The 27,469-nt window shown below is 33.2% G+C and overlaps 1 protein-coding gene across 1 annotated transcript; it reads left to right on the top strand.

Annotated features, from left to right (window-relative positions):
- Positions 1-27,469, top strand: LOC114329115 (uncharacterized). The gene is made up of 6 exons (XM_028278134.2): positions 1-133; positions 4,393-4,541; positions 10,406-10,784; positions 10,981-11,280; positions 14,772-14,993; positions 27,317-27,469. Exons 2-6 carry the CDS (start codon positions 4,416-4,418, stop codon positions 27,418-27,420), a joined length of 1,131 nt encoding a protein of 376 aa, XP_028133935.1. The 5' UTR covers positions 1-133; positions 4,393-4,415; the 3' UTR covers positions 27,421-27,469.

The raw sequence follows: 27,469 nt of genomic DNA, 5'->3' as shown, positions 1-27,469 counted from the left end.
TAATGTATTCTGCTTCTTCTTCGATATTAATCAGAGCAGCCAACAAGATCGACATTTACCATAACGTTAGGATTCAGTTAAGTTCTGAGTGGCTTAGTGTATAGTTTGGAGGGCAGTTGTGGGCACTAACCTGGTTAGTACATTTTTTTCTCTGTAGGTATACTTCAGTGTTTGTATTTAACTTTAACACGACTGATCTATTTTATTAGCGACTAAATCAAGGGGGCAATAAATATTTTCATATGTATGCAAACTAAAAATTTTCATTTTGATACAAAATAAAACAGAGTGAGTTTTATGTATGGAAACACTCAATTATGTCGAAAACGGCTTCCACCGGAAACCGGAAACGGATTTTTATAGATTTTGGTAGGTAGGGGTTTTCTAATGCGGCCGATATTATAGTGCTAATTACATTGTTGTCATATTTTCCGTTTTTCTGGAAATCTAATGAACTTTCTTATTTCAAATAGAACACCCTGTATATTTTTTGCGTTTTGAAGTCCTTAAGAAATACCGATTATTTTTCATATAACCTTTAAATTTTTTATCAAAATATCTTTCATATATTTCTCTTTGAGCTGAAAGACAGGGAGAAGCGTACTTTTGAAGTGTGTAAAATATATAAATCCTAGATGAGAGCTTTCGGCTTACAGAGCCATCTTCAGAGCTTCTTCTATTTCTTCTTCTTCGGCCTTCAGTAATCCAACTTTGGACATAGGCCTCCCCCAATTCAATCCAGTGTTGTCTATTTTGCGCCACCTGTTTCCAGTTGTGTCCTCCAAACTTCTTTATGTCATCGGCCCATCTCATTTGTGGCCTTCCTCTACTTCTTCTTCCTAACCACGGTCTCCATTGTTGTATTTCGTGATTCCATCTTTTATCCTTCAGTCGGGCATTGTGTCCTGCGAAGCTCCATTTTAATTTGGCAGCATGTTCTCCTGCGTCTTTTATTTTGGTTTTGGGTCCATGTATTTGTTTTTTGTCTATGAGCCTCACCCCGAGCATTGATCTTTCCATCGCTCTCTGTGCCTTTACTATTTTATCCATATTGGCCTTGGTGAGTATCCACGTCTGTGAACCATACGTAAGTATAGGGAGGATACACTGATCATAAACTCTGGTTCTCAAATATTGTTCTATTTTAGTGTTTTTCAAAATCCAACTCAGTTTTCCAAATCCTGCCCACGCTAACCTTATTCTTCTAGTAATTTCGGCAGTTTGATTTTCTTTGTTAACTTTCATTATCTGTCCCAGGTAGATGTATTCGCTTACTGTTTCTAAATCTATGTCATTCAACGTTATTTTTGTAATGTTCGGTGTATTCGTCATTACTTTTGTTTTTTCCAAATTCATCTTAAGACCTACTTTTTCCGAAGCTTGAAATAGTTGCGTCATCATGGTCTGTAATTCTTCGAAACTGTAGCGAATATTACAATGTCGTCAGCATATCTTAAATGACTCAGTTTTGACTGAGTCTGAGTCATTTTCAGAGCTATGGTCAATAATTTCAACTTACTACTATGAAGAGAGAGGGATCTCAGGTAAGATTTAAAAAACTTCTACTTCTTATGCAGTTTTTTATTACTGGAAAAAAACTTTGTCTGACTTTTGGAAAAAATTTTCTAATGGTGTTGTCGGTTGTGGTTGAAACCTTGAAGACATCTAATACGGGCACAAAGGACTCTCACAAAAAAATACATTACATATTACAGACATTTGATCATGGTCTTCTTCTTGATGTGCCTATCCGTGACGAATGTTGGCGATCATTATGGCAATCTTCACCTTATCTGCAGCAACGCGGAAAAGCTGCACAACTGTTGTGTTGAACCAGGTTCTGAGGTTCTTTAACCAGGATGTTCTTCTTCTTCCTGGACCTCGCTTTCCAAATATTTTTCCTTGCAGGATGGCTTGCAGGAGGGCATATCTGGATTCATTTCGCATAATGTGTCCAAAGTATTTCAACTTTCGAGATTTGATGGTTTTGATGGTGGTTAGTACCTCTCGGTTCTTCCCCATTCTTCTAAGGACCTCCTCATTTGTAACCCGATCAGCCCATGGGATTTTAAGACTTCTCCGATATAGCCACATCTCAAATGCTTCCAACTTTCGGCACATATCCTCGTTCAAGGTCCATGATTCAACACCATAAAAAAGGACAGAGAAGACGTAACATCTCAACATTCTTACTTTTATACCAAGAGAAAAGTTGTGGCTCTTGAAAAACGCGCCCATACGGTTGAAGATTGATCTAGTTTTTCCGATGCGCGCTCTTATCTCTTGGTTGTTGGTCCATTCTTCATTTATTATGGTGCCGAGGTAGTTATGTGCCTCGTTATTCCTACAGGGGTTTGGTTGATATAGAGTTGACCTTCTGTTATCTTTTTCTTGCTGACGATCATAAGCTTTGTTTTCTTTACGTTTATATTGAGTTCATATTGTCGACTATAATACGTGATTTTGTTCATGAGGACTTGTAGGTCTTCTAGGTTGTCCGCAAATACTATGGTGTCATCCTGCTTACCTGATGTTATTTAGCCGGTACCCGTTTAATAGAATACCTTTTTCAGTTTCGTGCAAAGCTTCGATAAATATTCTTTCAGGGTAAAGATTGAAAATTAGGGGGACAAAATGCAGCCCTGCCTCACTCCACGCATGATCTTCACATACTCGGTGTGTTCACCATCAACTCTGAGGTTTGCAGTCTGATTCCAGTAAAGGTTTCTAATTATTTTCAGATCTTGGTTGTTAATTCCTGCTTCTTTTAGTATTTGCATCATCTTGGCGTGTGGTACTCGATCAAACGTCTTCTCGTAATCAACCAGATATGCATCTCTACATCTCTGGAATAAGACTTGTATTGTAAACAAAGCCTCTCTCGTACCAACAGCATTTATGAACCCAAACTGGTTGGGCAAAATTTGACTTTCACATAGCTTGTAAATTCTCGTATGGATTACCTTTAGGAACAATTGTAAGAGATTACTCATCAGGTTTATCGTACGGTATTCTTCGCATTTTTTGGCTCCTGTTTTTTTGGAAGTGCAATAAACTTAGACTTCAGCCATTCTGTTGGTATTTCTCCAGAGTTGTATATGTTGTTGAATATCTTTGTGATTATTTCTATTGATCAGTTGTCCATCAGTTTAAGTAGTTCTGCTTGTATATTATCGGGACCTGCTGCTTTGCCATCCTTTAGCTGTAATATGGCAGAATATGATCATGGTAAGATCAAAAAAACCTTACCATCTGAAGCGTACGTTGGCATTCTGCATGCAGCCATGCAGTTTTTTCTACCAGTAAAAAACTGCATAAGAAGTAGAAGTCTCTTTATATCGTACATGGGATCCCTCTCTCTTCATAGTGGTATATTGAAATTATTGACTGTAGCTCTGAAAATGGCTTTATATGCCGAAAGCGCTCAGCTAGGATTTATATATTTTACACACTTCAAAAGTACGCTTCTCGCTGTCTTTCAGTAGTCATAAGTGTGTACAAAAACTATTTTAGTCTTTATATTTACATATATCTTTCTCTTTGTTTTTTTACTGACTTCCTCTCTATTCCTTGCTATTTTGTGACTGTTTTAACTTGTTCTTAGGATTCCGACCACATGAGTCTCTCTACATTCTTTTATGTAATGTAATATACGTTTTCAGGTTAAACTGGTTAAGTTCTTGGTTAAAATTTATAATAAAGCATCTATTTTACTTCCAATTATTCCGCCTATTTGTTTAATATCATCTACCTATACCTATCTCAACTGTGGTCTTTTTCTTGGTCGTTTACCTAGTGCCCAAAGTTAAGTAATTTTTCTTGTGATATTCTCGACTTTTATTTTTGATTTTACCCAGTCTTTCCTCTTTGTATCTGACAGTTGTATAACTAACATTTCCCCTTCTGTTGTGGCTAGTTAATTAATATTTGCCTTAGTTAGGGTCCAAGTTTTACATCAAAATGGCACGATAGGAAGGATGCACAAGTTGAACACTTTATCAATTAGTATTTTGCAATTTTTAAGTCTATAATTGAGTTCTCAAATGCTGTCCACTTTTGTTCTCCTGCCTGAATTTTAAAGTATGTATATTTTATAAATTGCTTTGAATGGACTGATTTTCCCACCAGAGCCTTCATTTGGTCTGCCCATGTATTGGAGATCTTCCTCTTGGTCAAAGGCCTTCTACCTTTTCTTCTGCTACCAATAGTTCCATAGTCCCTGTTCTTTTCGCTATAAGATCGAAATAATTTAGGTGTCACTTTACTTCTATCAATCAAAGAATGGTAAAAAATTGAGATCAGGTACAAAACAGTAGGAATTGAAATAAGTATCTGCCTAACAACTTTTTATCCTGTTTTAACAACAACAAAAAATATTTTTTTATTTTAAAGAGCTACTTTAAAATTTTTGAAAAATGTGTGACGACGATGTTACCGCCCTTGTCGTGGACAACGGCTCCGGTATGTGTAAAGCTGGCTTCGCAGGAGATGACGCGCCACGTGCTGTGTTCGCCAGTGTCGTAGGCAGACCACGATATAAGGTAACTATCCAATTTTTTTAAAGCACAACTCTCATTGCCAAATTTACGTAGTTATGTATGATATTACCATTTAAATAATTAATGAATCGCGATCGATCTGAAATTTTGAGGTTCTGTGAGCATCACAACAGTTTTTGAAGCAATAAAGCAGAGATACCTATCCCCCGTTAATATAGGTAAAATGCCCTTACTCCCAGAATTTTTTTTTTATTTTTTACGTTCTGATTACGTGATTAACAAATGAGACTCAGCTCATATTGTATTAGTATTAGTAGGGTACTTTGATTATTATGATTACTCTTGTATTTGAGTACCGGTAATAATATCGAGAATCGCATTACTCAGTATTTCGTATAAGTATTAGATCCGATATAACGACCTTCACCGATCTATTTAATGGATAGAAATTAAATGATATGTAATTGTTGTCATTGCTACTCCACAATACAAGTAATCTCGAGTAATCTGTTTGCATCAATTAAGTGCCAAAAACAAACCCTCGAAACTCTAGATGACGTACCTTAGCAGTAACCCTCGGCACCCAGGTGCTTCGGAGGTCGGTTCTGATTGCAAATTCGTGTTCAGTGACCCCAAATAACCCGAAATAAGAAAATCTGGTCCTTAATATACTGTTTTTAACATGTTTTATGCATTTTTCGATGCGTTATACAGGGTGTTTCATTAATAATTGTCCATATAGTAACTGGAGAAACCTTAGCAGAAAATACGAAGATTTAACCTAAAACACTTAAATAAAATATGGTTCCTTACTGAGTTACAGGGTGTTTTATGTAAAAATTTAAAAACTATTTTTGCTTGGCATGTTAAAACTATTCGACGTATCCTTTTCATAGTTGGCACGAAGTATAGGTACTGTACAAACTACTAAATTATGTTAAACAAACGTTTCTGGCTACTACCAGAGGCGTACGACGGGGGAAAGTTAATGGTTGACCCTTTCCAAATTCTACGCCACTGGCGAAATTGCTACTTTAGTTCAATTTTTGGATTCTCCAATACTTTCTGTGAAAATAATATACTCTTCATTCGTAACGATAAAGTCATTAGTTTTCGATATCTTTGAAGTTAAAAATCAAACGACACGGTTATTTTGATTAATGTATTGTGTCGCTTCATTTTTAATTTCAAATATCTCGAAAACTATTCATTTTATCGTTACGAATGAAGAGTATAATAATTACATAAAAAGTATTGCAAAATCAAAAAATTACACTAAAATAGCAATTTCGTCAGTGGCGTAAAATTTGGGAAGGGTCAACCAGACACTATCCCCTGTCGTACGCCTCTGGTAGTAGCTATAAACGTTTATTCATCTTAATTTAGTAGGGTCTACAGTACCTACACTTTCTGCCAAGTATGATAAGGATAAGCCAAATAGTTTTACAGTACTGGCTACAAATAATTTTTAAATTTTAATCGTATGAATCATTTATTTATTTATTTTATTTATTTATTAATATTACGGGAAAACCCCATTAACAGTTACAATTAACAAATAGTAAAATGTAAGATGTATGTAATAGATTGAGAAAAAAATATAATCAAAAAACAACAAAAATAATTCAACCTGCAACAATGTTCAAATAACCAACAATTAACATTACAACCCAAATTTATAATTAAAGTTTTACACTAAACTAAAGTATTAATTATTCTATGAAATTGATTCTATTAAATTGAGCCCTGAACCCACTTTCAGACATATCAAATATTTCCAAATGAAGTTGGTTAACATATCTCGAGTATCTTTCTATAGGCAAATTCATACCATAATTTGTTCGATGATAGGGTATATGAAAAGAAGAGTAGTTATGTCTCCTATTTCGTGTGACAATCTCAATGTTAACCGACTCCAACAATTCAGCACTATCAATTTTCCCTGTAACAATTTTATGCAAAAAATTTAATCCAGCACAGATTCTCCTTTCTGAAAGTGTTTTCAAATTCAGTTGTTTTTCCAGAATTGAATAATTATGATCAGAGATCCCAATATATAATTTGAATCCACAAAATCGTAGAAACTTATGCTCAACCTTTTCTACAGTATATTTATGGACAGCTTGGCAAGGAGACCACACCACTGATCCATACTCAAGTTTAGATCTGACTAATGAAGAGTAAAGGCTTCTGACAGTGTCAACAGAAAAATGTCTACAATTTCTCACGATGAAACCCAACATTTTGGATGACTGTATTGTGACAGAGTTAATATGATCGACAAATGTTAAATTTTTGTCGAAAATTACTCCCAAGTATTTTATTTTTGATACAGTTTTTAATGGTTGCCCACACAGTTCGTAAGAAGTGTCATATTTTCTGGAACCCTTAAAAAAACTAATTAGACAATATTTTGATATATTTAGGTTTAATTTATTAATGTGACACCACTGCGTTAATCTGTCAAGATCGTCCTGCAGCAGTTGTTGATCAGTTTGGCAATTCATTATTCTGTAGGCTTTGAAATCATCAGCAAAAGCGAGACCTTCACTATTTTCACCTTATCACCTTACACCTTATCATATCATAAATTACTTACAATAACTGTGCCGTTTTATATTTAACTTCAAATATCTCGAAAATTAATGACTTTATCGTTATTAATGAAGAGTATACTATTTACGTAGAAAGTATTGGAGAATATAAAAATGGCACTAAAATAGTAATTTCTCTAGTGGTGTAGAATTTGAAAAGGGTCAATCATTCACCATCCCCTGTCGTACACCTCTGCTAGTAGATAGAAACGTTTGTTTATCATAATTTAGTAGGGTGTCTAGTAGTCGCACTTTCCGCCAAGTATGAAAAGGATACGTCGAATAGTTTTAAAATGCTGAGCAAAAATAGTTTTTAAATTTTTAGATAAAACACCCTGTAACTCAGTAAGGAACCACATTTTATTTAAGTGTTTTAGGTTAAATCGTCGTATTTTGTGCTAAGGTTTCTCCAGTTACTATATGGACAATTATTAATGAAACACCCTGTATACACTTTAAAATGTAATATTGCATTTCCACCTATTTTTGTATTGTAGACTTTTTTCCAGACGTAATCTTAATCCTAAATACAATGCAAAAAGTTTCAAGTCTCTATGTATCTACTATATTTAAAAATAGATTTATTCCTGTGTTTTTAGTGTTAAATGCCCTGGTCTAATAAAAACAATGACATACCTACATAATGTACATGTAAAATTAAAGTTGATGATCATAGTCTAGAAACATTACAATTTCTACATATTTTTCGGTCAATCTAAGCTATTTTTTCTAGGCCTGATAAGAATAGGCAACCGAAAATAAGAATGCAGCGCCAAAGTGAGCAATTGGAGAAGTATAAATAATATTGATATTGATCATTGGAGTTTTGCATGGGATTTGTATTTGTTGAATGTTGAAATAATTTTTAATAGTAATAATTCGTTGGTAATAAGTTTAATAGGCTAATAAGTCTAATAGTAATAAGTTTTTATTAGTAATAAGCCGATTTGAATTGCGTTTCGAAGATTCAACTGCACTAGCCCAAAGGTTTTTTCTCAAAAAACCAGTTGGTTTAAAGCAAGGTTTCAAGCATGTGGTTTAAGCCTGCCAACCTTGAGCATAATCTTGATTTCTGCTGAGGAATCGATAGTGTTCATATTAAGTCGGCCACTCACGATACTGCGGCGTGGTTCAATTTTGTCGAATTCGACTAATTGACAAAAATTTTGATCTTATGTGACTGTCAATCCAACAAAATCGTTACAATTTTACCACAGACAAACTGGTTTTTATGCTGCAGTACTGCAGAATTGATATCATAGACGATTTTTTCGAACGACACCGCAGTATCGTGAGTGGCCGGCTTTTTAGGGCTAATACAATTATTGGTTTCATTTTTCTGCTTGTTCTAAAGTATCAATGTTCGCCCCTTTTATGCGCTTTATTGTTCCATTCAAGATTCTTTTTTCATTAAAAAAAAAAACATGAAATCCTTTATAAAAGGTATATTTGTTAAAATCCCTATACCGGGCTACATCATAAAACAAACAGAACTAGTATTCAATCGGTTGACCCATCATCATCAGTGTTTTCTTGAATCAAACATGCTAACAGCCAAAGTCAAAATATTTGACAGCCTGTTTTAAAGCAATAAATAAATCGTCAGTTTGTCAGAAAAAATTCAACACACCCTATCTCGGAAACGAAGCATTTGCGGACATAAGTTTATAATGCAAACTGTCATTATTTTTTCATGCAGAATTACTCCTTAAACTTTGCCAAAAATTTTTATAAACACCCTCTATTGATAAAAATCATGTCTAGTTGTCAAAGGACCTAACTTTTTATTATCCAACATAAGCTAATAAATCAAAAAACAAAATATTGAAAAAGCATGAGGCTATAGTTAGGTTTTAATTTCAGTATTCTACAAATGCTAGAATATTCCACAGGGTGATACAAACTTTAAGAAAAAAACACAGTTTGATTCGTACACCGGTGTACAATGGAAATTTACCTGTTTAGCAACAATATTATTATAGCGATATTGTCAAGGACTATGGCTATAACATATTAAAAAAATCACTTAAATCGGACAACAGGTTTAGGAGATATAAGACATGAAAAAGGACCCATTTTTAAGGTGGCCGGTTAATTTTGGTCCAGAGTGTATTTATGATACGGGACATATGGAAGTATGGAACATTTCCACTATGTAACCCAAAAATTGTTCAACAACTTTTTAGGTTATGTTTTAATAGTTTGTAATGAAAAGTAAATTTCAATTCGCTATTTGAAGCAATATCTCTAAGCCTATTTGAAAACAATACCGATTTGAACGACTCATTATTATCAAATTACTTTTAAGACGTAAATATATTTTATACAAACACACAAACTCAAAGCAAAATGGAAGAACAATGTCAATATCTTTAGTTAGTCCTAAGCTCACCAGATAGCATACCGCTTATTTTGATTTGCCTATAGTGTGTATTTATTATTAAAATCTAATGTGTTGCATTTTCATTTTCAAAAGAACTAACATCTGTGAATTATATACATCGACAAATCGTATAGACACCTGTTTCTGGGTCCATGCTTTGTTAAATGATATACCTCCCTCTATTTCAGCTACTTCTCAGCGCCCTGTAATCCTGTAAAACTCTTCATAGCCTTCGCCCTTCATAGATAAAATTTTAGTTAACTGTACTGATACCGAACACTCGTGGAATACCGAGACTCCGATATCAACCGATATCAACCGAGTAGATACAATACTCAAAATAAACATAGGTACTCGATCTGATACGATTGGTACGAAGTAACGAAGTAATCAGAGTAATCAAAGTAATCAAAGTAACGATTCACCTCTCTGTACTGGTAATCGTTACTTTCGGTATTCGTAAGTAACGAGTACTTTGTACCGAATAGTTACTTTTTCAACATCATTACCCTAGTGCTCAATTTGTGAGTTGAACTAAGTAGAACTCTTATTAATTTGCTTACATGATAGTTGGGTTTTGTTTAGATTCAGAGCAGACCACGGGCTAACGAATCCAAGAGGATGAAATGTATAGTCCGTCCGCTATAACTTTTTCCATGCGGTACGATTAATTTTCAATCAAATTAAGTCAAAACATAAATTGAAACGAACGTCGATGTGTATATACATTTTGTATACTGTATACTATATACTACACACATCGGCGTACGTTTCACTTTCTGTTTTGACTTAATTTGATTGAAAATGAATCGTACCGCATGGGAAAAGTTATAGAGGACGGACTATATGTAAACGGATGGTGGTGGTTAATTAACTTAAACCTTAAACTGTCTTTCAATAATTTTGATTATATTAAAAATCTCCTTTAGGGTGTAATGGTTGGTATGGGTCAAAAAGACTCATACGTCGGAGACGAAGCTCAAACAAAACGCGGTGTTCTCACAGTCAAATACCCCATCGAACACGGCATTATCAGCAACTGGGACGACATGGAAAAAATTTGGCATCACACCTTCTACAACGAACTAAGGATCTCTCCAGAAAACCACCCCGTACTGCTCACCGAAGCGCCTTTAAATCCAAAGATCAATCGCGAGAAGATGACCCAAATAATGTTCGAAACCTTTAATTGTCCCGCCATGTACGTAGCTATACAGGCTGTCCTTTCTTTGTACGCTAGCGGAAGGACAACGGGTATCGTTATGGATTCCGGGGATGGAGTATCTCATACAGTTCCTATATATGAAGGTAAACCAATGTTAATATATCTTATGTTTAACTTCTAACTGTAAATTTAAGATTAATCAGCCAACTTAATCTCCAGATTTTGTGTTAGTTGAGTTTTTTGTAGTCTTGCCATGTTTACAACAGTGATAATTAACTTCTATGTTATATGCATACAAAAATTTGTTTTCAAACATTTTTATCACGAAAATGATTTCAGGTTATGCGCTACCACATGCCATTCTGCGAATGGATCTGGCTGGAAGAGATCTTACAGACTATCTAATGAAACTGCTCACGGAACGTGGATATAGCTTCACAACTTCAGCAGAACGAGAAATTATCAGAGATCTCAAGGAAAAGATATGCTACGTAGCTCTGGACTTCGACCAAGATCTGGCGATAGCGCAAAATACTACTTGTTTGGAAAAATCCTATGAACTGCCCGACGGACAGATCATTACGCTAGGAAACGAACGATTTAGATGTCCGGAAGCTATGTTTCAGCCATCTTTAATTGGTAAGTTTCTTTTTAGGAATTAACCTTCCGATGATCAACCTTTCTTTGTTACATGGATGACCAACGGAGGTAAAAAATAACCCCAAGTCAAAAATGACCGGGAATGAATGTTATCAGCATTTAAATCTTCATCTAACAATACATCCTCGTTTTCTGATACTATTTCATCTTCTCTATATCATAAAAATCGCTAGCAGTAACAATTTCCTGTAACTCAGCCTCAGTAAGATATTTGCGGGTCATATCTTATATGTATTTACACAAAATACTAAGAAACTATAATAATATACGCCAGGAAATAATAATAATGACTAACTGCAGCAGACAGGAATGTCATGATTCGTACATAACAGGTACCATAGCCTAAAAATAGATTTTGATAACGCGCAGTGTAAAACTACTTGGAATTCCACATAATAGACGGTATTTTACTAAACATCAACTTCAGAATATATTTTTTATTCGTAAAATATAGGGAATTTTTTTTATTTCAAAATATGAGGATATCTAGAATGATATCAAAGTCAAATAAAAAAATTATGAGTTAAAAATTGAAAATACTTTTGAATTTATTAAAGAAAAACATACGCTGGGGTCCAAATAAATTTACCCCCGTTGGTCATTTGAAGGTTAACTTATAGGATATTAAAAAAAGGGCAGTGAAATGTTACAAAAAACGTGAACGAACCAATAAGTGAGAGTAAGTGCAAATTTGTGGACCTGGCAAAGCCCAAATGTAACAGATATAATCCAAAATATTGCCACGTTAAAATGGAACTGGCAGGACACGTAAATATTTGGACGAAGAGAATTCTTGAATGGCAACCAAGACTACCAAGAGCAAATGAGAGAAGTAGAGGCAGACCTCAATCCAGATGGACTGATGGCATCAAGAGAATGGCTGGTCACGAATGGATACAAAAAAACAATGAACAGAAATTAATGGACACATCTAAGGGGGACTTACATCCATCATCCATATATGGATGGAATAGCTGTTGATGATGGTGAAGTGCGAATTATGCAGTCATAGTATGAGAAAAAGATGATACACGATGATAACAGAAAGTTAAGAAATACACGAATAATCACGTGAATAATGAAGATAAAAGTTATGTTTGTAAATTATACAGGGTGTTAGTAAATAAGTATGAAACATTTCAAGGGCTAATTTTACATGAAAAAATAATGCCGGTTTGCTCTCTAAACATATGTCCGCAAATGATTCGTTTCCAAGATAAGGGGTGTTGAAATTTTTATTTTAAAATGCAAATTTATTTATTGCTCTAAGACCAGTGCAGCTATGAAGATAAGGTTTGGTGAGTTTTAGGAGGTAGTTATTGCGCATTTTTTGACATACAACTAATAATTTTGTATTCATCATTAGCGCGCATACGGACAATAGTCTGAATTTTGTTTAAAGAAAAAAATAGTACTGCACCGATATATTTCAAAATAAAAATTTGTTTTAAATTCCAAATTTAATTTTTAACAAAAACCTTTCTCGCCTTTTTTCATATGGTGCACCGTTTTTATGCAGAAAAATAAAACATATTGACGCGTATTTTTCATTTCTTAATAGGTCTGGATCCCGCGTATGAAAAAAAAGTTGATTAATAGCAAGCTGAAAATTTGTTAATAGCTTAAGGGTGTCTAGTCAAATAAACTTTGATATATGCGAACACTAGAACAGGGGCAGTTTTAACTGTGGAACAGGTTAAAAATTTGGAACGATCACATCACGAAAACGGCACATTCATTTTGTCCGACAGAACAGGCTTAAACTCTCCGAACAGAGATTAAACTCTCATGCAAAAATCAGACTGCTATTTATCACCTGTCATAATTCCTGTCATTTGAAATATTCTACATGTTCCACTCATTAAAACGCCCATTTGGTGATAAATAGCAGTCTGATTTTTGCATGAGAGTTTAATCTCTGTTCGAAGAGTTTAAGTCTGTTCTGTCGGACAAAATAAACGTGCCGTTTTCGTGGTGTGACCGTTCCAAATTTTTAACCTGTTCCACAGTTAAAACTGCCCCTGTTCCAGTGTTCGCATATATCAAAATTTATTTGACTAGACAGCCTTAAACTATTAACAAATTTCCAGCTTGCTATTAATCAACTTTTTTTTTCATACGCGGGATCCAGACCTATAATACATTATCACGAACTACCCAATATAATAATACTAAACTAGAACAATAACAGAAAATATTACTAATAAGATTTAAACTAGGTGCAAAGCTGCAAGAAATGTTTAAAATACCTACCTTAAAATGTTACCTTTAGAGGTAACAAGAATTTTATATTCAATATTGGCGCGCGTACGGGTAATGGTCTGAATTTTCTTAAGAAAAAATTAGTACGCCACTGAGATATGTCAACCTAAATATCATTTTTGAATTCCTCATTCAATTTACGATAAAAAATCTTTTTTGCCTTTTTTTCATACAAGGCGCCGTTTTTATACAAAAAAATAAAACATCTTAACACTTACAAAGTATTTGAGGTAGTTTCCATATGCATAGAAACTTCGTTCAAATACTTTGTAAACGTTAAGATGTTTTATTTTCTTGCATAAAAACGGCGCCGCATATGAAAAAAGGCAAGAAAGATTTTTTGTCGTAAATTAAACCAGAAATTCAAAAGCGGTTTTAAATTTGACATATCTCAGTGGCGCACTATTTTTCTCTTAAAAAAATTAAGACCATTACCCGTACGCGTGCCAATGATGAATATTAAATTCTTCTGTAACCTCTAAAGGAAGTCATTTTTAATATTTGTTGTAGCTCTGCACCTAAAATCTTATTAGTAATATTTTCTGTTATTGTTCCAGTTTAGTATTATTATATTGGATAGTTCTTGATAATGTATTAATAAATGAAAAATACGCGTCAAGATGTTTTATTTTCCTGCATAAAAACGGCGTACCATATGAAAAAAAGGCAACAAAGTTTTTTATCACAAATTAGACGTGGAATTTAGAAATAATTTTTGATTCGAAATATCTCAGTAGCGTACTATTTTTTTCTAAAAAAAAAATTCAGACCATTATCCGTAGGCGCGCCAATGATCAATACAAAATGCTTAATTGTATGTCAAAAAATGCGAAATAACTACCTTTAAGACTCACCAAATTTCATTTCCATAGCTCAACTGGTATTAGAGCAATAAATAAATTGTCAGTTTTAAATAAAAATTTCAATACCCCGTATCTCGGAAACGAAGCATTTGCGGACATATGCTTATAGATCAAACCGGCATTATTTTTCATATCGAATTAGCCCTTAAAATTTTTCATACTTATTTACTAACATCCTATATATATAGTCCACTTAAACTGGATCAAAATGGATGGATCTAGCTGAAAGGCGAGAATAAAAAAGGTATCTTGAGTTTTAGTAATTGCATGTAAATATGTACATAAAAAAAGTTATCACTTTCATTCATGCAACTAACAAAATAAAGTTTTTTTGTCATTATTTAGGTATGGAAATCCCAGGAATAGCAGAGACTACATATCTATCCATTATGAGATCCGATATGGACATCAGGAAAGATCTGTACGCGAATACAGTACTCTCAGGTGGTAGTACTATGTTTGTGGGTATTGCGGATAGAATACAAAAGGAAATAGCAGCTCTGGCGCCAGCTTCCATGAAAATTAAAATCATTGCACCTCCGGAGAGGAAATATTCCGTATGGATAGGTGAGAAAATAATTTATTCTTTCTTGACTGGCTTTATAACTCGGTGTGAGTCTTCACCGCATCCACTATGGCCCCCCATCTTCTACGATCTTGCGCTTCCATTTCCCATTGTTGTAACCTAATCCTAGATAAATCAATTTCAACATCATCTTTCCATCTTTTTCTGGTACGGTATACAAATCTTCTGGTCCGTCTGGTCTCTCAAAAAACATTGTCTTTAACACTCTGTTGTCCTCTGATCTTACTACAGGATCTACACATCTTATAAGGTTAGATTTTATGTCTGTTCGGAGAGGACCACAAAAAATCAAGTGGTGGATGCTAAAAGATGAGAAAGAAGGTCTATTCAGGGAAAGAATAGTAGAAAAAATATGTTGTAACATGAAAGGAAGCCCTAACACAATTTTGAGAAAAATGACCAATATTATTAGAGAGACGGCTAATGAAATATTTGGGAAAACGTCAGGAAAAAAGTTTGAGGATAAAGAGACTTGGTATTGGTCAAATGAAGTACAAGGAAAAATAAAGGAGAAGGAAAATTATATAAAAAGTGACAGGAAACCAGATCGGTCATAGATCTTCAAAACTATATGGTCGCCAAAAAGGAAGCGAAAGTAGCAATAGCAAATGGTAAAGCAGAAGCGTATTCAAACATATACGATCAACTTGATACCAGGGAAGGCGAAGCAAAGATATATAAAATAGTCAAACAGAGAGCAAAGAAATCAAGAGATTTTAATCAGATTAGATGACAGTATTTTGACAGTTTATTAAATGAAGAATTTGGCAGACAGCTTGTGAAGCTATCGGAGACAGTAACAGCAACGGTTACCAGAATAACAAACGGGGAAGTGGCTCAAGCGCTTCAAAAAATAAAGAAAGGAAAAGCAGTCGGACCAGATGACATTCCTGGGGAAGTATGGAGAGCATTGGGAGAGATAGGAATAAATTGGCTAGCAGGTCTATTTAATAGAATTATGGAAGTTGTACAAATGCCAGAAGAATGGAGAAGCAGTATATTAGTACCTGTCTACAAAAACAAGGGAGACATACAACAATGTACAAACTACAGGGCTATAAAAGTACTTAGCCACACCATGAAAATATGGGAGAGAGTAATTGATAGACGGATACGTGAAGAAACCGAAATATCTGATAATCAATTTGGCTTTATGCAGAGCAGATCAACAACAGATGCAATTTTTATTGTAAGGCAACTGATGGAAAAATACAGGAATAAAGAGACCAACGCTCATATGGTATTCATTGATCTTGAGAAAGCATATGATAGAGTTCCTCGAGAGATTCTGTGGTGGGCACTCAATAAGAAAGGAGTCCCTGGCGAATATGTAAAGATTGTGAGAGATATGTATGAGGGAGTAACGACTAGTGTTAGGACAGGTGTGTGAGAGACATAAATTTCAGGTGAAAGTAAGATTGCACCAAGGCCCGGTTCTTAGTCCTTATTTATTCTCATTAGTTTTGGACCAGATAACAGCGAAACTACAGGGTAGCATTCCATGGTGCCTAATGTATACTGATGATGTAGTGTTAATAGGAAATAGTGAAAGAGACTTAGAACAAAAACTGGAACAGTGGAGACAAGCTCTGGAGGAAAAAGGTTTAAAACTTAGTAGGACAAAAACAGAGTATTTGGAATGTTCATTTAAAGATGGAGTTACTACAAATAAAATGGTATCTTTGGATGGTGAAATGATTGTGAAAAGCAATAGTTTTAAATACCTAGGATTGGTATTATAGAGTAATGGAGAAATAGATGGAGATGCATGCAGTAGAATTAGGGCTGGATGGATGAAGTGGAAAGAAGCGAGTGGTGTGTTGTGTGACAGAAAAGTTCCAATGAAGCTGAAAGGGAAATTCTATAAAACAGCCATAAGACCGGCTCTGATGTACGGAACTGAATGTTGGGCAGTGAAAAAGAAAGATGAACAACGAATGCATGTGGCGGAAATGAGAATGCTTAGATAGATGAGTGGAGTGACAAGAAAGGATAAAATTAGAAACGAGTATATTAGGGGAAGTCTAGGTGTGGCACCAATTGATGCCAAAATGAGAGAGTTAAGATGGTTTGGTCATGTTCAACGTCGAGACGTTAATCACCCAATACGAAGAATAGCTGATGTGCAGATTCCTGGAAGAACTAGGAGAGGAAGACCAAAGAAGACTTGGGGAGACGATAAGGTAGGGTAAACATTGATATGATCCAAGATAGAATTGTGTGAAGAAATGAAATTAGGGAAGCCGACCCCGCATAGGGATAAGGCAAAGAAAATGATGATGATGTTTTCAGTACCATACAGAGACACCAATCCAGTATTGCGGCGCCTTCTCGACTCTCCTGTCAATTCATCTCTTTGAGGGTCAAATATCATTCTGAGAACCTTCCTTTCAAATACCAGCAGCTTATTTATTTCCCGCTGATGTGAGTCCATGTTTCACTTCCATATGTAACAACTGAGCAAATAATTGATATGTACAGACCTAATTTAGATTGTCTTTTTAGCAGCTTTGATCTTGAATATGAGAAAATTTATGTTTTGTATAAATATAACAGACTTTATAGTACGAGATCCGAATATAGGTCGATCTGTACCAGTCTGCTTGCCGGATGAAACATTTTTTTTTATAATTTTCATACACAGACAAATATTTCAAGCATGGGTTGCCTATCAAAATCGTGTCATAGCTATCCTTGAGGGGGGCCGTAGGGGTTGAAATCAATATTTCAATCACATTTTTTTTTTGAAAGTATGGTAGTATTATTTTATTTTTAAATTAAATAGGCATATTCAGTACAATTAATAGATTATTCAAGACAAAATTCAAGGAAAAATCTTGAAAAATAAGCCAACGGTGGCAAATTTTTAAAGACACCTTAAAAAACAATGGATTTTGCGGTGGACTCATGAGAACTCATCAATGGATAATGGTAAACAAAAAATTCAAAAAGATTTTGTTAGCTTATCGAGTTTCTCGAGGTAACTCTGTCGAGTTTTTTAGTTTTATCGAATTTTGTCTTTTTGATATCACCCAGAAATCAAAACAACGAATTTTGTGTTTTTCAAAAAGGGTAAAAATCAACCTATTATTCTTGTTATACAAAAAATAAGCATAAAACAAAAAACATCTCGACAGCGTTACCTAAAGGAACGGCTAAAGGAAATATATACAAAATTCCACGCGGCTCTGTCAAGTAGTTTTTGAGTATTTGTATTAGTTTTGAGTATTAGTTTTTGACATTCCTTAAGATAACGCTGTCGAGATATTTTTTGTTTTACGCTTATTTTTATTTTAACAATAATAAATAGGTTGATTTTCACCCTTTTTTGCAAAAAAAAATCGTTGTTTTGACTTCTGAGCTACATCAAAAAGTCAAAACTCGATAAAACTAAAAAACTCTACAGCGCAACGTAGAGAAATTCATAAGCTAATAGAATATTTTTGAATTTTTTGTTTACTATGATCAATGATGAGTTCTGATGAGTCCACCGCAAAATCCATTGTTTTTTGAGGTGTCTTTAAAAATTTTTCACCTTTGTCACCTTTGACTTATTTTTCAATATTTTTCCTTCAATTTTTTCTTGAATATTCTATGAATTGTACTGAATATGCCTATTTAATAATTGTACTGAATATGCCTATTTAATTTACAAATAAAATAATTTTACCATATTAAAAAAAAATGTGATTGAAATGTTGATTTCAAACCCTACGGCCCCCCTCCCTTAAGGATAGCTATGACACGATTTTGATAGGCAACCCATGCTAGAAATATTTGTCTTTGTATGAAATTTTCTTTGTTCTTTGTAAAAACCGGGGCAGCGCCCTGGGGCCCCCGACCAAGCGGGGCCCCGTGCATAGATTTTAACGAGGAAAATAAAAATATGTATTTTAAAAGCCGATCCGAACGAAACATTTTCAAATGACACACTTTTAAAAAGACCGCAACATAGCTTTAATTTTTCACTGGGGAAATTAGTCTTTTAGACTAAAATGCAATTGGAACAGAACAGGACCCTTGAGGCCTGAGCTAAGCTGGGGCCCCCGAGACCTTACCATAAAAATTTAAATTATTATTTAAGAAATTAGTTATTTCGGCATAACAAAACCTAAAATGACATTGGAAGAGGGGGACCCGGGCTAAGCTGGGGCCCCCGAGACCTTTAGTAAACATATAAATTGTGACTGAGGAAATTAGTTATTTTGCCGAAAAAAAAAAAAACTAAAATGCAACCGTAATAGGGACCCCAGGTCCCAGCTACTTTGTCTTAATCAATTTACCCCAGACCACTTCTTGGTACGTGAAAGGAACCACATATTGAAAAGAAAGGAATACATAAGGTAAAATGAACACACTAGGATCAGTCCCACCAGTACACTGACCAGCTTCACTGAGTGTGCTTGGCTCACACTGCAGTAGCTTAAGGCACCTTAAGGTGCTTTTAAATCAAAGTGAATACGAACGAAGGAACGAATTCGTAGGTGTTCGCTTGGTTAATCGTTCGGTACAAAGTAAGATCATTTACATTGTAGCGAACGAAAGCATTCGTTGATAATCCGGCCGCAATGTCAGATACAGATGAAGCTGTAATCACTAGCGTTGCTAATTTTATAGTTATTGCAGGAAATGCTGAAAAAAAAAGAAAGAAAAGAGAGTATGTTCATATAGGAGGGAAAATGCGCTTTCAAGGGGTTAAATATCAAACATTTTCCGGCCCCCCTTGCGCTGGGGATAAATTCCCCAGACCTCTCGGTAGGGGGCCCTCAGGTCACATTTGCCCCGGGGCCGCCAACATCGTAGTTACGGCCCTGTCGGATGGATTTTCGTTTTCTGTTGGATTTTCGTTTCTAGCTTTTTTCCCATTTTTACATACCTCCATCCCATTTCTCAATGTTTCTCTTTCTTCATTTGCATTTCGTTTCGCGTTATTTATCTGTTCTTCTTTCTCTTTGTCCCCCTTATGGATTTCTGAAGTGGAAGGCGAAACGTCACATAAACTTAATTTCAAAGTAAAATGGTGGCTTTATTCCCAATTAAAATGGTAAATTGCATAAAGATACCATAAGAATATAGCTTTCTCAATGATTTCACTGAAAACCACTGATAGTAATCTACATACAGTATGGTGCAAATGAAAAGAATAAATTCGTTAACTTTAAGAAAATATTTTGGCATATATGTCATACTAGTGACGTCATCCATCTGGGCGTGATGACGTAATCGATGATTTTTTTTAAATAGGAATAGTGATCGTGAACTAGCTCATTTAAAAGGTAATTTAATTCTCCATTCAGTAATATAAACATTTACATAATTATTGGTACAGCGTGTCCAAAAAATTTTTTAATTAAATTAATTGACAAAAAAAGAAGAATGCATGTAATTTATTTAACTCAATATACTTTTTACTGTTACCCGAAAACAGAAAAAAATGTTTATTTCAGAAATAAATATTGCTTTTGAACATTTAATTTGAACATTTAATTTAAGTGTTATGTTTATTTGTAATATAAACATTATTGTCTGATTTCTGACAGCAGTAAAATGTATTTTTAATTAAATTAATTACATACATTCTTCTTTTTTTTGTCAAACAATTTAATTTAATATTTTTTTTAAATACAGGACTCCCTGTATAAATAATTATGTAAATGTTTATATTACTGAATAGAGAATTGAATCGCCTTTCAAATGAGATAGCACGCGACCCCTATTCTCATTTAAAAAAATCATCGATTACGTCATCACGCCCAGATGGATGACGTCACTAGTATGACATATATGCCAAAATATCGTAATTTAAATTTAAAAATCGACTTGTTTCGGGATTTTTCCTTAAAGTCGCCGGTTTACGAAATAACGAATTTTTTCCTTTCATTTGCACCATACTGTATGTGTATATGAATGTTAACTTTTTATGTTAGATTCTTAGTTAAATATTAGTTCCTGGTTCTTCTTCGTTTAAGGCAGCCTTATAAATACTTCCTGATGATATTTTTATTAACGTTTCTTGTTTTTTCATAATTTTTAATGACAATTAATCGATTGTTCAAGAAAGGCGAAAATAAAACGTGACCACAAGTACATATGAAACGGAAACACAAAAATAGTGACCATCGTACAATACTAGAACCGATTTTTAAATTATAATGAACACTTTCTAGAAATATAAATTTTAAATTTTCCATAATTTAATACGTTAGCATTATTCAATGAATTTGATAATAATAAAATCAAGGTGTAAAAAAGCACTCAACTTTTAACGATATTTTACATAAAAATAATCGTGAATTGAATAATAAAATCAGTGGAGCACTATAAACAGGTCAACAATATTTTTGTGCTTATTGTGAGCGTCAAGAAAGTATAGAAGAAAGAGTTTTACACCTTTTTTCTTTAGAACTTGTCTTCAACAAAATATTAAGATATGTATGTATTATAATGAAAATTGCACCAGTTATTGATGTGCCTGGCATAAAGTCAAAACTAATTATCAGATATAGTTGGTTCGCTAAACTCAGACCCAACTGGCTAGTGATTTTAGTAGGTAATTTTTTTGTTTTTGACCAATTTTGCCAAAATTGGCAAAATTACTAACTACTTAGTAATTATTAACTATTTTGTAATTATTGTTTTGCCAATTTTACCAAATTGGCAAAATTACTTACTAAAATCACTAGCTAGTTGTGTCTGGGTTTAGCGAACCGACTATATTTAGGTTTCTTCACATATCCGTCTATCAATTACTCTTTCCTATATTTCATGGTGTGACTAAGTAGTCTTATTGCCCTGTAGTTTGTACACTGTTGTACATCTCCCTTGTTTTTGTAAACAGGCACTAATATACCGAGTCTCCATTCGTCTGGAATTTGTCCAACTTCCATCTTCTTATGGTGCTTTCTAATTTAGTGGAGGTTAGCGACTACACTGGCAAATCTGTCTGTCCAATGCGGCTCTAAATAAAGACGTTGAATCAAGGACGATCCTGTCTCTGATATTTCTAAGCCATGAAATATGGCGCCTGCAGGGAACCCGTTTTCATTCAACCTTACCCTGGATGATCAGTTGCGCGAGGCGGTATTGTCGTTTCTTATTATGTGTTCCAGGTAGCTAACTTTTTTTACTTTGATTATTTTTAGCAGCTCTCTATCTGTACCTATTCTCCTCAGAATATTTTCCTTGGTAGTGTGGGTTGCCCAAGGTATTTTCAAGATTCTTCTATAAAGCCAGAATAACTTCTAACTTGTGCATCAGTGTTATGTTGAGTGTCCAGGCCTCCGTTCCATACAAAAGTATTGACCACACATAGTGCTAGAACTTCCAAAATTATATTAAATAAACATGTTGGCCAACTTATTTCTGTCTTTCCTAATTATTATCTCCACACTTCTCCATGAATATCATCTGGTCCAACTGCTTTTTCTTTCTGTATTTTTTTAAGTGCTAAAACTACTTCCATGTTTCTTATTTTCGTCTCAGTTAATTCAACTGTATCAAATTATTCATTTAATAAACTGTCAAAGTACTTCTATCTCTTTTTGACATCCTTTTCGTAAACTATCATTTTATTATTTTTATCTCATATCTCGAATACACCTAATCTAATTAAAATCTTTGGTTTTTTCTTTTCTCTGTGTTTGGCTATGTTTCTTCTTCCCTAGTATCAAGTTGATCGTATAAAATCTATAAGCATAGATGTATATGTTACAGTTCAAATTGATTATCAGTTACAGTTGACTATTCCTAGTTTGAGTCAACTTAAACTAAAACGAGCAGTAAGAGTTGATTTGAAAAATTTAATTCAACTTTTACTAGTTGAAGTATACTCTTCCTAATCCTCGTTAGTAAAAGTAAATCGGGGGAAAAAGAGAATCAACTCTTACTAGTTCGAGTTGACTATTCCTAGATTGATTCAGTCAATGTAGAATCTCACGTGCTTTTTTGATTAGTGCGCATCTCTTTGTTTTGAATGTTTCATCAACTACTTATCACGATTTGAACATACCCACCCAGTATTACCCAGTAAGTAACATTTTATTTCTAGAATCGGTTGTTTGTGTTTGTGATGGTTCCGCTTCTTGAGATTTTCAAATACTTTCAAATACTCAAATTAAGTTTTTATTTCTTTTTTAATTTTGGGTGGTTCAAGTGATATTTAATTTAATTAAAAACATTCGTTGTGATTGTTTTTAAAATTTCACACCATGCGGATCTTTTTCGAGACGCTAAGAGGTGGGCGTTTGAGGGCAAAAGCAAATAATTTGACACTGTCAACTTTGGTTTACTCTTTAGACGCATATCCTTTGACTAGTAAATGTTGACCTAATGATTAGAAAAGAGTCAACCCTTACTAAATAGCTTTGGTAAGAGTATACTTTTTCTAGTTGGAGTCTACTTTTACTAGGAAGTGTTGAATAAAAACCTTCATTTTATATTTAAAATCAACTTTTACGAAAACCAGCCGTTTGAGTTGACTCGAACTTGAAATAGTCAACTCCAACTGGATAATCGACTTGAACTGTAACATATATAGGTACGCTTTTTCTTTAGCTTTTAATACTGCTACTTTATCTTTATTACCAAAATATTAAAGATATAAAAGAATCGTGAACTGTAAACTAATCAGAACGTGACAGCCATCAAAATTCAATTAAAATCAGATGTTACAAATATCTAATTTGGTTTTTAGCTTTTGTGTAGAACTATAAAATATAGGTACATACTCATGGAGCTAAGCAACGTATACGTTAGCGTTATACTCTGGGCTAATTAGCAAAATTCATGGAAAAGTTATTTACCAGCAATATTATTGCTGGAATCGAATAATAAGATCCTATATATTAATAATATAGGTATGCAAAGTCCGCAGATAGTGTGCTATTTTTTTATAAACAAAATGGCGCCGACAAATCGTATTTTTTTCAATTATTGCTCTATAACTCCAAAGATTTTAACTTTACAACAAAAACACTCAAATAAAAATTCACCGCAATTAAATTCTGCATAGAGATAGGTTTTTCACGATTTGCTCCGACGAAAATTTTCCTCGGAAAATGCGGGTTTTCCTAACAAAAACTCTAATTTTCAAATAAAGTTTTAGGCAGGTAATTATTAATTAATAATTAAATAACTTAGTGACATCAAAGCTTTCTTGGTATAGATTGTAATTCCAGAAGCCGGTGAAAATTAAACGAATATTTTAGCAACAATTCAATTGTTAATTAACAATTTACGATCGCAATAATAACCAAAATAATAATGATACATTGATCAAACTTATAAAGATTATAAAGATGAGATGCTTATTTAATATTTTATCGACAAAATATAAATTTTTCTTCTTTTGCATAATCTTTAAATTTTGAAAAAAAATAGTTATAATACGTTGGTAGTATTAGTAAAGTACAAAGAAAGGTTATTTACCAGCAATTTTATTGCTGGAATCGAATTATAAGATCCGATATATTATTAAGTTATGCAAAGTCCGCAGATAGTGTGCTACTTTTTTTATAAACAAAATGGCGCCGACAAATCTTATTTTTTTCAATTATTGCTCTATAACTCCGAAGATTTTAACTTTACACCAAAAACACTCAAATAAAAATTCACCCCAATTTAATTCTACATAGAAGCATGTTTTTTCTGATTTGCTCCGATGAAAATTTTCCTCGGAAAATGTGGGTTTTCCCAACAAAATCTCGAATTTTTAAATAAATTTTTAGGTAGGTAATTATTAATCAATAATTAAATAACTTAGTGACATCAAAGCTTTCTTGGTATAGATTGTAATTCCAGAAGCCGGTGAAAATTAAACGAATATTTTAGCAACAATTCAATTGTTAATTAACAATTTACGATCGCAATAATACCCAAAATAATCATGATACATTGATCAAACTTATAAAGATTACAAAGATGAGATGCTTATTTAATATTTTATCGACAAAATATAAATTTTTCTTTTTTTTGCATAATCTTTAAATTTTGAAAAAAAAATAGTTATAATACGTTGGTATTATTAGTAGAGTACAAAGAAAGGTTATTTACCAGCAACTTTATTGCTGGAATCGAATTATAAGATCCTATATATTATTAATATAGTTATGCAAAGTCCGCAGATAGTGTGCTACTTTTTTTATAAACAAAATGGCGCCGACAAATCTTATTTTTTTCAATTATTGCTCTATAACTCCGAAGATTTTAACTTTACACCAAAAACACTCAAATAAAAATTCACCCCAATTTAATTCTACATAGAAGCATGTTTTTTCCAATTTGCTTCGATGAAAATTTTCCTCGAAAAATGTGGGTTTTCCCAACAAAATCTCGAATTTTCAAATAAATTTTTTGGGCCAGTAATTATTTATCAATAATTATATAGCTTGGTGAAATAAAAGCTTTATTGATATAGATTATAAATTCAGAAGCCGGTGAAAATGAAACGAATATTTTAGCAACAATTCAATTGTTAATTAACAATTTACAGTCGCAATAACAACCAAAATAATCATGAGACATTGATCAAACTTAAAAAGATTAAAAAGGTGTGATGCCTAGTTAATATTTTGTCGACAAAATATAAATTTTTCATTTTTTGCATAATCTTTAAATGTTTAAAAAAATTGTTATAAAAAAATTAACATTTCTCAGAAATTGTTTATTATATTCTAATTTTATAAAATACTTAAAATGCGTATTTCATAGGTCTTGAAAATGAATGCTTTAAAAAAAATTTCCAACCATTTGCAAAAAAGTTATGAAACAGCAAAGTAAATATACGATTTCTTCGTTGTTTATAATTTGTTTTAATTGTTTCAAGGCTTAAAAGTGAGTCTATGGTACAATCTAATTACTCACAAAGAATGTCAAAAATTAGTGCAATGGTTATATTTTAATCAAAGATTAAAAATACTTTTTTTTGTAATTTTTAGCGCAAAAGTAGGCCTGATACAGAGTCGGAGCTAAAATGTTCACTCGAAGCGACTGACACGCAGCATGCATTATTTATAAAAGTGTACGTCTCGCGCGGCCGGTCGTCGCTCCGAGTGAAAATTTTAGCTACAGTACTGTATTATTCTACTTTCGCGCGTGTAAATTACAAAAGAATATATTTATAATCTTTAATGAAAATATAACCATTAAACTGATAATCGATATTTATTTGTAAATAATTATCTTGTACTTTAAACTCACTTCTACGCTTTGAAAGAATTAAAAAAAATTATAAACACCTTAGTAATCGTGTGTTTACTTTGCTGTTTCATAACTTTTTTGCAAATGGTTGCAAAAAAGTTTTAAAGCATTCATTTTCAAGATATTTAGAATGCGCATTTTAGCTATTTTTTAAAATTACAATATAGTAAAAACTTTCTGAGAAACGTTAATTTGTTTATAACTATTTTTTTTAACATTTAAAAATTATGCAAAAAAATAAAAAAATTATATTTTGTAAACAAAATGTTAAATAGGCATCTCATCTTTATAAGATTTCAAAGTTTGATCAGTGTATCATAATAATTATTTTGGTTATTATTGCGACCGTAAATTATTAATTAACAATTGAATTGTTGCTAAAATATTCGTTTAATTTTCATCAGCTTCTGGAACTATAATCTAAGCCAAGAAGGCTTTTAAGTCACCAAATTATTTAATTATTGGTAGATAATTACTTATCTAAAACTTTATTTGAAAATTAAAGATTTTGTTGGGAAAACCCGCATTTTCCGTGGAAAATTTCATCCGAGCAGATCGGGAAGAACACGTCTCTATGCAGAATTTAATCGCGGTGAATTTTTATTTGGGTGTTTTCGTTGTAAAATTAAAATTTTCGGAGTTATAGAGCAATAATTGAAAAAACACGATTTTCGTGCGCCATTTTGTTTATAAAAAAAGTAGCACACTATCTGAGGACTTTGCATACCTATATTATTAATATATAGGATCTTATAATTCGATTCCAGCAATAAAATTGCTGGTAAATAACTTTTCCCAAAAATGGCCTGTGTGTGAAAAAAAGTACCACTCAACCTACTACTACATTATTATTCAAAAGATATCACTTCCAAATAAATCTTCAACTAAGTATTTGTACGCGAAAAATTGATGTAACGACTTTTTTATAACAGTTAATTTATTTTGAACTTTATATTTTTTTTATTTGCACTTCAAAACACTTCAGAACACTTCAAAATTAAGATAAAATCACATTTCTTGTATTGTAGATCTGCATGTTCTAATACTGATTACTTTAGTTCGATAATAAGATCAAATTAACTCAAAAAAAAAACTTTATATTTGATAGGTGGTAGCATTTTGGCCAGTTTGACGACGTTCCAGCAGATGTGGATCTCCAAATCCGAGTACGAGGAGTCTGGATCTATCATTGTTCATAGAAAATGTTTTTAGAATGCTTTTGTTTTGTTATGTACTTAAAAAAATATATCTTTATTTAGTA

Source organism: Diabrotica virgifera, chromosome 8 (assembly GCF_917563875.1).
Source record: "Diabrotica virgifera virgifera chromosome 8, PGI_DIABVI_V3a".
NCBI classification, from domain to species: Eukaryota; Metazoa; Arthropoda; class Insecta; order Coleoptera; family Chrysomelidae; genus Diabrotica; species Diabrotica virgifera.
Note: the sequence above shows the minus strand (reverse complement) of the source record. Positions and strands in the feature narration are given on the sequence as shown.

What these genes read in the sequence shown, in the direction of transcription:
- LOC114329115 (XM_028278134.2), top strand. Translation starts at nt 4,416, where the DNA reads ATGTGTGACGACGATGTTACCGCCCTTGTCGTGGACAACGGCTCCGGT. An exon ending in TAGGCAGACCACGATATAAG is followed by an intron (nt 4,542 to 10,405) that starts GTAACTATCCAA and finishes AATCTCCTTTAG; the next exon opens with GGTGTAATGGTTGGTATGGG. An exon ending in GAAATATTCCGTATGGATAG is followed by an intron (nt 14,994 to 27,316) that starts GTGAGAAAATAA and finishes TATATTTGATAG; the next exon opens with GTGGTAGCATTTTGGCCAGT.